The sequence below is a fragment of the Sciurus carolinensis genome, chromosome 1, assembly GCF_902686445.1.
Source record: "Sciurus carolinensis chromosome 1, mSciCar1.2, whole genome shotgun sequence".
NCBI classification, from domain to species: domain Eukaryota; kingdom Metazoa; phylum Chordata; class Mammalia; order Rodentia; family Sciuridae; genus Sciurus; species Sciurus carolinensis.
In genome coordinates, this window is record NC_062213.1 from 105,177,905 (window position 1) to 105,190,850 (window position 12,946).

The 12,946-nt window shown below is 45.4% G+C and overlaps 1 protein-coding gene across 1 annotated transcript in view; it reads left to right on the forward strand.

The window, feature by feature from the left end:
* Positions 1 to 12,946, forward strand: part of Igsf3 (immunoglobulin superfamily member 3) — a 97,215-nt gene that overhangs the window by 48,622 nt on the left and 35,647 nt on the right. Inside the window, exons 3-5 of the mRNA XM_047521243.1 lie at positions 1,348 to 1,725; positions 4,109 to 4,519; positions 9,492 to 9,881. Of these exons, the coding sequence (XP_047377199.1) occupies positions 1,348 to 1,725; positions 4,109 to 4,519; positions 9,492 to 9,881 (1,179 nt within the window). The remainder of the gene's footprint in view (positions 1 to 1,347; positions 1,726 to 4,108; positions 4,520 to 9,491; positions 9,882 to 12,946) is intronic.

Sequence of the window (12,946 nt, forward strand, 5' to 3'; positions counted from 1 at the left end):
TTACTATAACAAAAAGCCTTAGGCCGAGCACTGTTTTAAAAAGGTTTATTTAGCTCACAGTGTTAGAGGCTGCAACTCCAAAACTATTGACTCCTTGAGTTCTGCCTCTGTGATCTGGCTCATTACAGCATGGTGGATGGCATCATGGCAAAAGCCTATGCAAGAAGTCAGTCACATGGTGAGACAGGAAGCCAGAGACAAGGGAAAGGCTGGTCTTGCTCTTTTTATAAGGGCCCACTTTTGAGGAAGCTAACTCCAGAGACCAGCATTCACCCTTCTTGGGCATTGTCTTTCACTAGGCCCCACCTCTGAAATACCTCTCATATCACCACTCTGAGGACCTCTCATATCACCACACTGAGTACCAAGCTTCTAGCACATGAATCCTGGTGGGGGTGGGGTGGGGGAACACAGTCAAACCATATCCCAGTTGGCAAACCATATAGCAGTTGGCATGTAATGAGAAATTAAATTCACCATATTTTATCTGTGTCTCCGTGAAGGGGTGCCATGTGACAAAGAACGTGCAGAAGGCAGGCAGAAGTGACCTTGGAGAGTCATATCTCAGTCAGAAGGCGGGGGTCACAGGCGAATTAGAGCTGAGAGCTCCAGGGCAGCCTATGGCTGTCCTTGTTACAGGTTTTGCTGTGCACTGTCTGTTTTCCCCACTTGGCCAGTTGGTGGGAATCTGGGCAGCAGGGATCTGCTTCAGCTCTTCACGTTCCTATCTGTGTGTGCTCAGCTTAAACTGGCAGCAGCTCGCAGGAGCTCCGCTCTGCTTCCATTTATGGAGGGAAAAGGAACTAAGGAATGCTTCTTGGGATGGTGATGGGGAGTAGTGACATTTGAAAGTGTAGAGTGTAACCCCCCTAAAAGGGTCCTGTGCCTCTCTGGCCAGCACTTGAATTAAGGAAGAAATGTTTAATTTCAGCTAGATTGTGTAAGAAGGTTGCTTTCATTTGTTTTCATCTGAATTTGTGCCAGGGATTCAACTTTTCCTGCTCATTTTATTAAAACTTTATAAACAGCCATTAATAATTAGATATAAAACTGCTGCATAAATGACAGAGGGACTAAATGAAATTCACAAGGGTCAGCCTTTGAATAAGTAACAGAACCATGTCCTTGCACGATCAAATTTCCATATATGCAAATTAGAGACAGTGCTTTACCACAGAGTGTTTTAATTAATATTTATAAATCACACAGTGCCTCTGAAAGGGCCAGTAAGCTGTTTATATTATTATCATGTCACACAAATAACAAACCCTCTGGAGATTGCTGCCTGTTTTGCATTTTGGTCTGAAAAGTAAGCAAGTGTGTTGTGTGTGTCTGCCTCTTCTGTAGGTGTGGTGTTAGCACAGCGGCAGGTCACAGTCCAGGAAGGACCTCTGTACCGCACAGAGGGCTCCCACATCACCATCTGGTGCAACGTGAGTGGCTACCAGGGACCCTCTGAGCAGAACTTCCAGTGGTCCATTTACCTGCCCTCTGCCCCAGAGCGCGAGGTGCAGATCGTCAGCACCGTGGACTCTTCTTTCCCCTATGCCATCTACACCCAGCGTGTCCGAGGTGGGAAGATCTACGTGGAAAGAGTCCAGGGGAACTCAGCTTTATTGCACATCACAGATCTCCAGGCCCGGGATGCTGGAGAGTATGAATGCCATACACCCAACACTGACGATCGATACTTTGGGAGTTACAGTGCGAAGATGAACCTAGTGGGTAAGGAGATGCTGTTTTCATGTGGCCACTGTTAGGCCTGAGTCCCTGTGTTTCATACCACGTGTTTAACTTTGTCAAGACTCCCCAGGTATTTCAGAGGTCAGCAGGTGGCATACGTGAGCAAAATTTCTGTGCTCACTTGTAAATAATAGAATGTTGATGTTGAGACTTAAAAGAGATCTAATGCAAATGTTATGCGTTTCAGAGGTTGACTAGACCTCTAGCTGGTGAAAGGGGTTACAAAAAATATAAGGCAAGGACATTCATGGGTGATGATCATATTCAAATTATTTAGAAAATAGAGTATATGACATCAGCCAGAAGGGAGGTGAAACCCCTGTAGGGACAAAAGGGAACGCTTCCCTGCCCCTTCCAGTAGGCAGATGAATAGAAGAATGGTTTTACGAGGAGTTTTTAATGGGCATGAGGCTAAACTGGAGGAGGGTAACCACCCAGACAACCCAGAGAGACCCAGATACTTAAGTCCTGTTTCACAGGGGAAAAGGAGATGGGAATGAGACAATTTTGAGGGATAATAAGTGATTTTAGGTGAATGAACTGGTCAGTGTTCAGACAATAGTTTGTAAATTATTCTCTTTGGGAATTGAATGAGCCAAGAAGACATAGAAGTGGCTTGTGACAGAATCTGCCCTGGTGTGGTTACATTCTTTAATCTTCTTCCCTGTAGATATGAGTTTAGTTAATGAAAACCCAGGGCAGGGACCAAAGGTAATTGCTTTCTTCTTTAGCAGATCTGATCTTTACGCAGATAAGGGAATATCAGAGTATAACCTCTTTCAGCAGATGCTGCTTTCCAAGGGACTTTCACTGAAAATAATCAGCACACCAGGCTGCCCTATTTGAGGTGGAATTCCCTGGACTCCTTCAACCTTCAAAAAGGATGGCCCTTTGGACAGGCTCTGAGATGCACGGACACTGCTGAGTCAGGAAGAGAAAGTGGCTGCAGGTCTTTGCTCAGACCTCTGGCTGCATGAGTAAGGAGTTATGGACTGGCAGCCTCCCTCCATGTGTGTTGGGTGATAGAGAGGTGTGGAGCAGGGGACTTTCCATGCCCCTGGCCCTGGCCACAGTGTTAACCAGTGTAAAAGGTTAACAGTATCAAGGCTGTTACTTCTCTGCTCAAGTCTTTAATCTCTAGTTTTTATTATCCCAGTTAAGCAGGAGTGTTGATGGTTCTTTGATTAACAGCAATACTGAGTTTGGTTATTTTTCCTTTCTTGAATAACAGGAGGACTTTAAGACCCAGTACTGAAATGTGCAGGGAGAAAATGCACACTGGTTGTGACTGGGGTGCCCTCATCAGACAGAGGGGTGGTGTTTAGTCTCCAGAAAGATGTAAGGATCAGGGTCAAATTCCAACCAAGGGACCCCAGAGCAATCTCTTCACTTCCTAAGTCCTCCCATACTGTGGCTTCCTTTCAGTGTGGACTGTTTTGATTGATAAATTGTGTTTTTAAAATAGGGGATGGTGAGGATTTCCTCTACAAAAACAAAACAAAACAAACAACCGCCCCCCGCCCCCCAGAAAACCAAAGCTTTTCAAGGACATTGCATGGTTGAATTAAGTTGGGGAATAGAGAGGAAAGTGAGTTGGGGAATAGGGAAAATGAGACCAGCCTCAGAAACTTAGCAAGGCCCTAAGCAACTTAGTGAGACCCTGTCTCAAAATAAAAAGAGCTAGGGATGTGTCTCAGTGGTAAAATACTCCTAGGTTCAATCCCCAGTGCTAATAAATGAATGAATAAAGGGAAGATATCAAAGCGATACTGAAATCAACAAGACATTAGCCAGGTGTGGTGGCACTTGCCTATAATCCCAGTGATTCAGGAGGCTGAGGCAGGAGGAATGGAAGTTCAAAGCCGGTCTCAACAACTTAGTGAGGCCCTAAGCAACTTATTAAGACCCTGTCTCAAAATAAAATAAAATAAAATAAAGGACTTGGGATGCAGCTCAGTGATTGAATACCTCTGGGTTCAATCCCTAGTACCAAAAAAACAAAAAACAAAAAAACAAAAAAAACCCTTATTAGACTTAAAAGAAAACTGTTTTGACACGTTATGTTTAGGGAGTTCATTTATTATGTTAAACTTCTGAAATATAATTCATGTTTGCTCCTAGTATAATTAAACTGTTAAAGGTAAGTGTAATGTCCCCCTGCCCCTGAATGTATTACACAGCAAAACAGAAAACTCTTCCTTTGTATATTTCTTTGGGCTTATCTGTGCCTTGACCATTGTCAGAGGCTGACTCTGTTGGGAACACAGGAACAGTTGTGCCTGTCTGGAGCAGGAACCTTGTTTCCAGTGAGTCTCAGACTCTGTGGATTTGTGTTGGTTCACTCTTGGAATATTCTGTGTTGCAGTGATCCCAGACTCCCTGCAGACCACCGCCGTGCCACAAACCTTGCACAAAGTGGAGCAGGATCCGCTGGAGCTCAGTTGTGAGGTGGCCACAGAGACAATCCAGCACAGCCACCTGTCTGTGACCTGGCTCCGGCAGAAAGGTGGTGAGAAGCCAGTGGAGGTCATTTCGCTGAGCCGGGACTTTATACTGCACTCCAGTAGCGAATATGCCCAGAGGCAGAGCCTGGGGGAGGTTCGGCTAGACAAGCTGGGGAGGACCACCTTCCGCCTCACCATCTTCCACCTGCAGCCTTCTGACCAGGGCGAGTTCTACTGCGAGGCTGCTGAATGGATCCAGGATCCCGATGGGTCATGGTATGCCATGACCCGGAAGCGTTCCGAGGGTGCCGTGGTCAATGTCCAACCCACTGGTCAGTTTCTCTGAGCCTCTTATCCCTGTTTTTTACCTGTTGGGGAGGGTTGTCAGACACTGGGAGGGTGTGGAGTCATCTTTGGTTTTTTCATGTGAAGTTAGAGATGGTCTTGCCTGTAGCTGGAAGATACAGGAACATAGGTCTCCTAAGACGTGACTTTCCAGAGAGTTGCAGGTAGGTGCTGCCCAGACTGAATCTGGCCTGTCGTCCTGTTTTCTTTACCTACATGCTATTGTACATTTTTTTTTAAATATGGAATTCATTTTAAAAATGATTTCATAGAAAGCAGTTCTGTGTCGTGACTCTGGCTCCCATTCCTGTTAGCCACATTTTGATACTCCTTTGCTGGTATTGCCTTCTTCAGTTACCAGTCTGTCTTCATTCATAGAAGACATTGTGATTATGAGCCTTTCATTGAAGGTATAGAATTATGAGCTATAGAAATCTTGGCTTACATCATTAATTTTTACATTCATATTTCTTTAGTGGTGTTTTACAACTTCCAAACTGCTTTATCACGTATTGTCACAACCCCTCAACGGTTCTGTGCTGTGATTAGGTAGCAGCATTTCCACTTCATAGGTAAGGACATGGAGTACAGATTACTTTATGGAGGGACCTTAGGAAGAGGCCACAGGTGTGTTGATGGGGCCAGTCCGAAGAGCACCATGTCCCACCATAGATGCTTTCTCAAGGAAGATCTGGGTTGGGTAGGGCCCCTCAGGAAGTTGAGTGATGTATTGAGGACTGTGGCAGAGTGGTGGTGGCCTGGTGAAGTGCACTGATCTCTGGCTCCTCTGGGTGTCTACCATGACCTCGAACTCCGCTCCGGGCTCCTGAGCCTGCTCAGCTCCAGGTCAGAGCCAGTAGCTGTTTCTACTGCCTCAGCTTTGCTGGGAGCCAGGTTCTCATATGGGCCACCAGTCCCTGACTTTGGTTGGAGGGTGACCATTAAGGTACACTGAGTGGCCTGTGAGCCTGTGTTGACACTCTCCTCTGGTGAGGACTTTGGTAGTCCTGTTGAGAGAGTGGAGGTTCGTGGGTTACAGATGGGGTCCTCTTGTCAGGACCTTCTCTTGACCTCCTGTCCTGTTTGCTACAGTGAGTTGTCTTGGTCCCATGTGGTTCCTCTGACATTCGAGAGCAGCACTTGCCAGAATCCTGAACCAGGGGACCCTGGGGAGGGACCTGGGAAGCTGGGTATCTGGTGCACTTCTCAGGTGATACTTCCATTGTCTACATTTTGACAAGTACAGCTCTAGAGGGAAGTGGGCAGAAGGGTTTCTCTGGACATTTAGGGGATTTGAAGACTTTTGCTAGGGAGTTGGGTTCCTAGAGGTAGAGGACTTGGTCTGCTCTGTAGGACCCAGGGCTTTTAGCCCCTTCTGGATCTTCTGAAGTTAAGAAGTCTACCAAAGGGGCTTTATTTCCTATTTATCATTTCCCTTCCTGGACTGTTTTAAGATCAGCTTCAGAAGTCTGGACCAGATTTTGAATCTTAATGCCTTTAAATTAGGTTGCATCAGTTAATCTTCTTTATTTTAATCTTACCAATTTGGAATTAGAACTTTTTGAATTTGCCCTGCAAATGTATCTAGACTAATCCAGCAAGGGGAAAATTTAACAACAACAAGCCAATGACTTTACTCTGGGTTTCTGTTCAGGCTCAGTGGTTGCATGGCCAACTTTGCTCTTTTCTTCGTTCATTTCAGTAAACACTAGTCAGTCTCTACAGTACTGAAGGTGTGGTGCAGGGCAGTAGGGGATGCAAAGAAGAGTAACACTTAGTCTCTGTACTTAGGGTACTTGCAGACCTGGGAACCAGTGGCCAAGTAGAAGGTGCCGAGTGCTTGATAGCATTTGCAGAGTGCTCTGGGAACACAGTAAATGCAAAGGTCTTGCTGCTGTAATTTCCCTGGATGGAATATTTGTTAAGGCAAATCTAGGAAATCCAGTAAGTTTAGTGACTTGATTTATTTCAAACTTAAAGAGACAGAAAGAAGAAAATTATGAAGGCACAGGATTATTTGTTTGGCAAGTGGAGAAAAGTCACACATGGCGAGATGTTGAGTTTAAGGTATGAGTGTTGGTAGAGGAAAGGTAACCTGGATGCCTAAATGTTGTGGTGTGGAGCTGAGACTTGACTCTGTGATCCAGGAGTTTTCAAGCCTTTTTTCTGGGGACCTTAGTAACCCCTGGGAGGTGCCTGAGAGGTTCTACCTCATATGAACACACGTCCATATGCATGTGCATGCATCCTGGGGTTCAGGGGGTGGTGTGTGAGGGCCTGAGTGCTCCCCTCTTGCTTCAGCCATGTGTTCTATGTTGGGCAGCAAAAGATTTTATATGAAGAAAGGAGTTCCCCTTCCCCTGCCTCCTCCTAATAAATTTTGAAAATCCCTGCTACAGGCAGTTGGGGGGTGGGATAGAGCTTTTTAAGCAGGGAGTGACAGATCCGTGGTTTGGAAGGAAGAACTCATGGGGGTCAGCTGGAGGTTGATCACACAGGTTGGGTCTGAAGTCAAGAGACCTGGTAAAAAACGAGCTCTTATAACCAGGGCAGTGGCAGGGGGGAGGCCATGACTAGAGGCAGAAGGATGGAGGACTTGATGGAAGGAAGAAGCCAGGAGGGAGCCCTGGGGCTGGGCCTGAGGCTGGGCCTGGAGCTGGACCTCGGGCTTCTGTGGTTCTTTGAACTGTGGGGAGATAGAAGGAGGAAGAAGGGTAATGAGGACGTGCAGAGTCTTGCTTGAAAGTCCCTTGGTGGTGGCACTTGTTGTTTTTATAACTTTGAGTCAAGGAGTTCATCCCAAAAACTCTTAAGAGAGATGCTCAAAATGTAGAATGCCCAGTGTGTCATTGAGCATGGGCATCTGAAGCTTAGTTAGAGGTTGGGCCTGTGAGTAAGGAGGACCCAGGAAAAGCCCTTGGGGCAACACTTGGAAAAGGGTCAGGACAGCTGAGGGGAGTCACTAGGTGCGGGGGTGGGTCAGAGCCTGTTCCAGTGAGAGAGAAGACCAGAGTGTTCAGGCAAGCAAGAGGAGAAGTGGAGGGGAGGATGTCATGGAACCCAAGGGACTCTAGGAACTCCAGAGGCTGAAGCACACTTAAAAATAGCCTTTGCTTATGATGGCATGGGATAGGGTGAACCACAGTTGTCATTAGCTAGGTCAGTTGCTTGTGGGAGAAGGACCAGAAGCCAAATTTCAGTGAGCTAAAAAGTGATCAGTACTAGAAAAAGCATAAATCAGCTACTGTCCATTTAATTGACTGGGCAAAACCCAAATCAAATTGCTCTGCAGAAAGGAGGGGTGTTATATATCTTCAACCGGGGAATATGCGGACTTCCCTGAGGCATGGGATACAAAGACTTTGGCTGGCAAAAGAAGAAAGCCACAGTTGTAGCTAGCCTGACCCCAGGGCAAATGGAAATTCTGAGGTCTAGGGCACCCTTGACGTGTCCACACTGGCATTTATGTGGAAGGAGTGCTTTTTTTAGCATTGATGTTGGGTTATGAATTACTGTACTTGGGTTGACCAGAGGGCTAATAACAGAGCAGATAACATGGGCACGGTCCCACATGGGTGTGTTCATCCAGACAGATGGTGACAGAGTAAAACTCTTCTTCCAATCCACGTCTTTTAGTACTGGTTTCTTGGGAAGGGGAAGCAATTGCTGGCACATTGGAGGTGAGCCCTGTAGTGTCCAGTGCAGTTTGCTCTGTCAGGAAGTTTGGTTAAAGGTAGGAATGAGTTAAGGGATGTTTGGGGCAAGACCCTGGCCCACATGGCAGGGGAGTGGGACATGGAGAACAGGTGGGTTGTAGAGCTGAGCTGGAAGAATACTGAAGCAGTTGACTTCTGTTTTCTCAGGACAACAGGATTCTCCTCTGCTTCAAGAGTGTGTGGGATAGGGGATGAATGAGGCGAAGGTCCTGAAGACAGACAGTGGTCAGGGCTTGGAAATGCCTTATAGAGAGGGCAGTTCATGTTGAGGCTATGAAGTCTACAGGGAATTCAGACAGCACTGCAATGGGATTTCCTCTTAATGTTCTCTTTGGAGAAACAGACTAGATTTGGGAATTGGTCACAGCCAGGGCTCTGTGACTCTATTTCTTAGGAAAAAAGTTTCCTCCATCCCTCAAGTCCTTTTTCTTTCCACTTACTTCTTTATGGGTGCTTCAGAGGTTGGATAACAGTCTCATGAGTTAACAAGTCACTGTGCACCATCCTACGGAGAGCTCCTCTTGGATCATGCCCTTGAGCCTGGTTAGACACCCAGCTCTGAAGTGTGCTTGGGTTCCTTGGCTACTTTGGAGGTGGTCTGGCTGTTAGTGGAAGTGGGTACAGCCTACATTTGATCTGGCAGGTGGTAGGCCAGTAAGAAGACATTAGTTTTAATTTATTCTATGCCATGCTGTTAGGGTTTGTCTTATCCATGTCTTAATTCCAGTATTCACATGGATGTTGAGAGAGAATTTCAATAGATTCATTTCTGAGTTGGGGTTAGGGTCAGTGCCTAGGCCACTGTAATTTTTTTCTCACAGACCTGTGGGGTAAGTCCTACAATATCTGCTGAAAATATTTGCCATGGTGTTGCTTCCATGGAGATTCAAGGCAAGACCTTTGAAACCTTCCATTTAAGAGATAATAAGAATTCCTTTTGGGTTCTTGGGGTTCTAATCTTGGGCAGTGTAAGTTTTGAATAGAGCTTCATTGGTCTTAACTGAGATAACAAACTCCTTAGATTGTCTGGTCTAGGTGTGACTTTGTGATATTCATGAGTTTCTTTGGGCCTCAGGTAACCTGGGTCTGAATTGGATTTTCTCTCAAGACAATGCTGTGGCACTTCCTTGTAGTTAGCATTATTAAGGAGGGCAAAGGCAGTAGGGTTTTGCTAATGCAGTTTGGTTATCAGCAACTCTCATTCTCCTAGAATACGTCTTTTTTTTATTACTTGTTTTCTCAGACAAAGAGTTCACCGTTCGGCTGGAAACAGACAAGCGGCTGCACACAGTGGGTGAGCCTGTGGAGTTCAGATGCATCTTGGAGGCCCAGAACATTCCCGACCGTTACTTTGCTGTCTCCTGGGCCTTCAACAGCTCCCTCATTGCCAGCATGGGGCCTAACGCTGTGCCCATCCTCAACAGTGAATTTGCCCACCGGGAAGCCAGGGGACAGCTTAAAGTGGCCAAAGAAAGTGACAGTGTCTTTGTGCTGAAAATCTACCACCTCCGCCAGGAAGATAGTGGGAAATACAACTGTCGTGTGACGGAGCGAGAGAAGACAGTCACTGGGGAATTCATTGACAAGGAGAGCAAACGTCCAAAGAACATTCCCATCATAGTCCTTCCCCTCAGTAAGTAGAGAGCTCTGTGTGCTTGTCTTCCTTGGTCCCTGGTTCAGTGCCTAAAGTCACATAGCAGGAGAAAGAATACAGCTAAGGTAGGAGAATGCAGGGAGGGTGAACTGCAGCCTTAAAGCAGAGCAGGAGCGAGCCCGCTGAGCCCCTCTGCTTCCTCCAGCCCACCTGCACACCCAGCAGGCCCCGGTTCACAGGCATCAGCGGTGTGTCTCAGCTGGAGATGGATACCAGCAGACCCGAGCTGGAACAGCTCCGTGTAAACACCGTCAGTGCCAGGGCTGCTTGGAGAAAGACCAGGAATCCTGGAAAGCTGATGGCTCCTGAGTGGGAATTGAGTCCCAGAAGAAGGGGGTAGAAATATGACTTACGGAGAGTTGGTCTTTTAGGGGAGGATTTTAAATGATAAGTACATTCTTAAGAAGGATTTGCTGTTTGGGTTTTTCTAAGTATAAAGGTGGGCATTCCCCTGATTGTCTCTTCCCTGGTTTTGAAATTGTGTTGTTACAAGTCATGGGGTGGTAGAAGTTCGATTGCCAGCAAAAAGAAAAGGAACAGTCAATGGACGGGATCTCTCACGTCCTCTTGGAGCATGCCTTGGAAAGCTTAGCCTCTGCGAGGCTGCCACAACGGGCCCTGCCTGTGTAAGCTGGCGTTGTCTGGGTGGGGTGCAGCCCTTGCTGGGGACTTCAGAGACCACCAGTGTTTGGGCATGTTGTGTTTCAATGTCCATAGTGTTAGGTTGTTCTTATTAATCTCCTTTCTCTCGTAGTTCTGTTTAGTAAAAAGATAATAAAAACTTACAATGCTCTGATTGTAAACAAGATGATGACGTTTTAAAAACTAACCTTAACCTTTCTTTAGCTGCTCAAACTGTCCTTTCTTTTAGTACTCTAATGATTTCCTTTACATTTTTATTTACACTTTTACATATTTAAAATATTTCTCTTCAATAGTAATGTCAAAAATAGACATGGGGTTTGCCGTTGTTTTTTCTTCTCATCAACAAGATGATTTTTTTTCATTCTTATTGTGTTTTTAAAAACCACGCCTGCGCACACACACACTTGCCTCCACACACCTAATTATCTTGAAATTCTTCTGTTTCTTAGACTTTTCCCCTGCAATGCCTAGCATGGTGCTTTGCATAGAGTAGGTGCTTGCTGAGTATTTGTTCGGTTGAAACTATTGAATTGAATGCCCACTCTTTACCATTTTCCTGTCTGTCTGTGCTTGCCTTAACCACAGACTCTGTACTTTAAAATCTGCGACTAATTCCTCATTACTTTGTAAGGATCCAGCGAAGGGCAGCCACACTGTTTACTTCCTGTATCTTTAGTACTGAAAGATTTCCCCCCACCCCTTCCGAGAACTTGTTTGATGATCTGTGGCCTGCTATATTGCTTTTCCAGCAGATAACTGGGTAGTTAAAGTCCCCCAGCACCACCAGATCCTGCCCCAAGGCCACTTGGGTAAGTCTACCAAAGAACAACAACAATCACATCGGTAATGGTGATAATACCTTGGATTTTAATGGCGCTTTTCCTCCCAAGAGCCTGAAGTGCTTCTGCTTAAATTACCTCCCTCTTCGCTCCCACCTCTTAAGTCCCTGTAGAGGCCAATATTATATCCATCCTATGAACAAAGAAGTCAGAGCAGCACACGGGGAGTGACTGAGCCAGTTGCCCACTTAGTGGTTGAACTTGCATTGCATTAGAGACATTTGCTTCTAACTCCAGACCCACCGCTCTGCGCTTGGCCTGTGCTACACCGTCAGCCTCCTATTTTGAAATTTCATTTTTGAACCTGCACTCAGATCCTCATTAGTTCTGATCTAGTTTTCACTTAATCCAGAGAGTTTTAACTCGTTGGCTGCTTTTTTATAGGCCTTGGAACCCTTGTAAATATGTAGAATGGGCATCACGGCACCAGGTGTAAGTTTGCCTTTGCCTCACCTGCCAGAGCGGCTTTTCTCCTAACTGGGTGGTTTTCCAGGCTTGCTTCACACAGCAGCCAGAACTTACACCACAGTCCACTGGGGCGACAGTAGGGTTAAGAGTGATGTCCTGCAAACCATTCTTCTGCATGAGACAACCAAAAGGATGTTCTCCCTTGATGCTGAAGATGACCTTTCATCCCTTACTTTGAATCAGCAACAGTGGGGATGAGTTTTTAACCTAAAAAGGAATATTCTTATTATTAATGATGGTGAAAAATAAGTACCTCTTCTCCTCAGCATCTTGACCCTAAGAAGTAGGCACAATTAGTATCTCCACTTTGTACATGAGAAATTGGAGTTCAGGTGGGTGATAAAAGGACCCTGGGATTACAGAATCAGGAAGTAGTGAGCTTAGGCTCCAGATCCGTGCTTTTAACCACCAGTGCTGTGGAGGGTGGCTTTGCAGGAGCTGCATCATTTCCATGAATTGTCTTTGCAAGACCCTCAGGGAAAGTTGCCCTCCTGGAAAATTGCTACATTCCCTACCAGTCCAGAGATTTTTTTTTCTCACCCCATGTGAAGCAAGCAAATCCAGAATAGGTAGCAAGCACACTCACTATAGCAGGAGCTAAACGCTGAGGCTCAGTGCTCATCTTTGTCTTTTTCTGCCCGTGGGAGACATAAAGGGGAGAAAAGATTGATTCAAATGCATTGTTACATGTATGTGTGTTTCCCTCTGTAATTGGGTGTGCTTCTTAATCTGGGATTTGATTGAATTGATTGGTTTAAAATTACTATACTCATTTTTTTGTGAGTGGTGCCCAGAAAATTGAAACCAAATTAGTTATGGCACTGCACTTTGTGTTCTTTAATACTTACAGTCCTTTTGAACTCAGTATAGATGATCATATAAAATAGGGTATGCACAAGTAACAGATTAAAATATATATGCTATTTATAAAAACAGTTATTGGGATGAGTAAAATTAATTGTGGTCATAGTGAGCGCTTTTTGAAAACCTGCTCTGTGATCCATATATATTGTCATACATATATGGTGATCCATATATATTGTCTCATTTACTTTTTAATATTTAAAAAAAATTCTGCAATTACATGTAGCA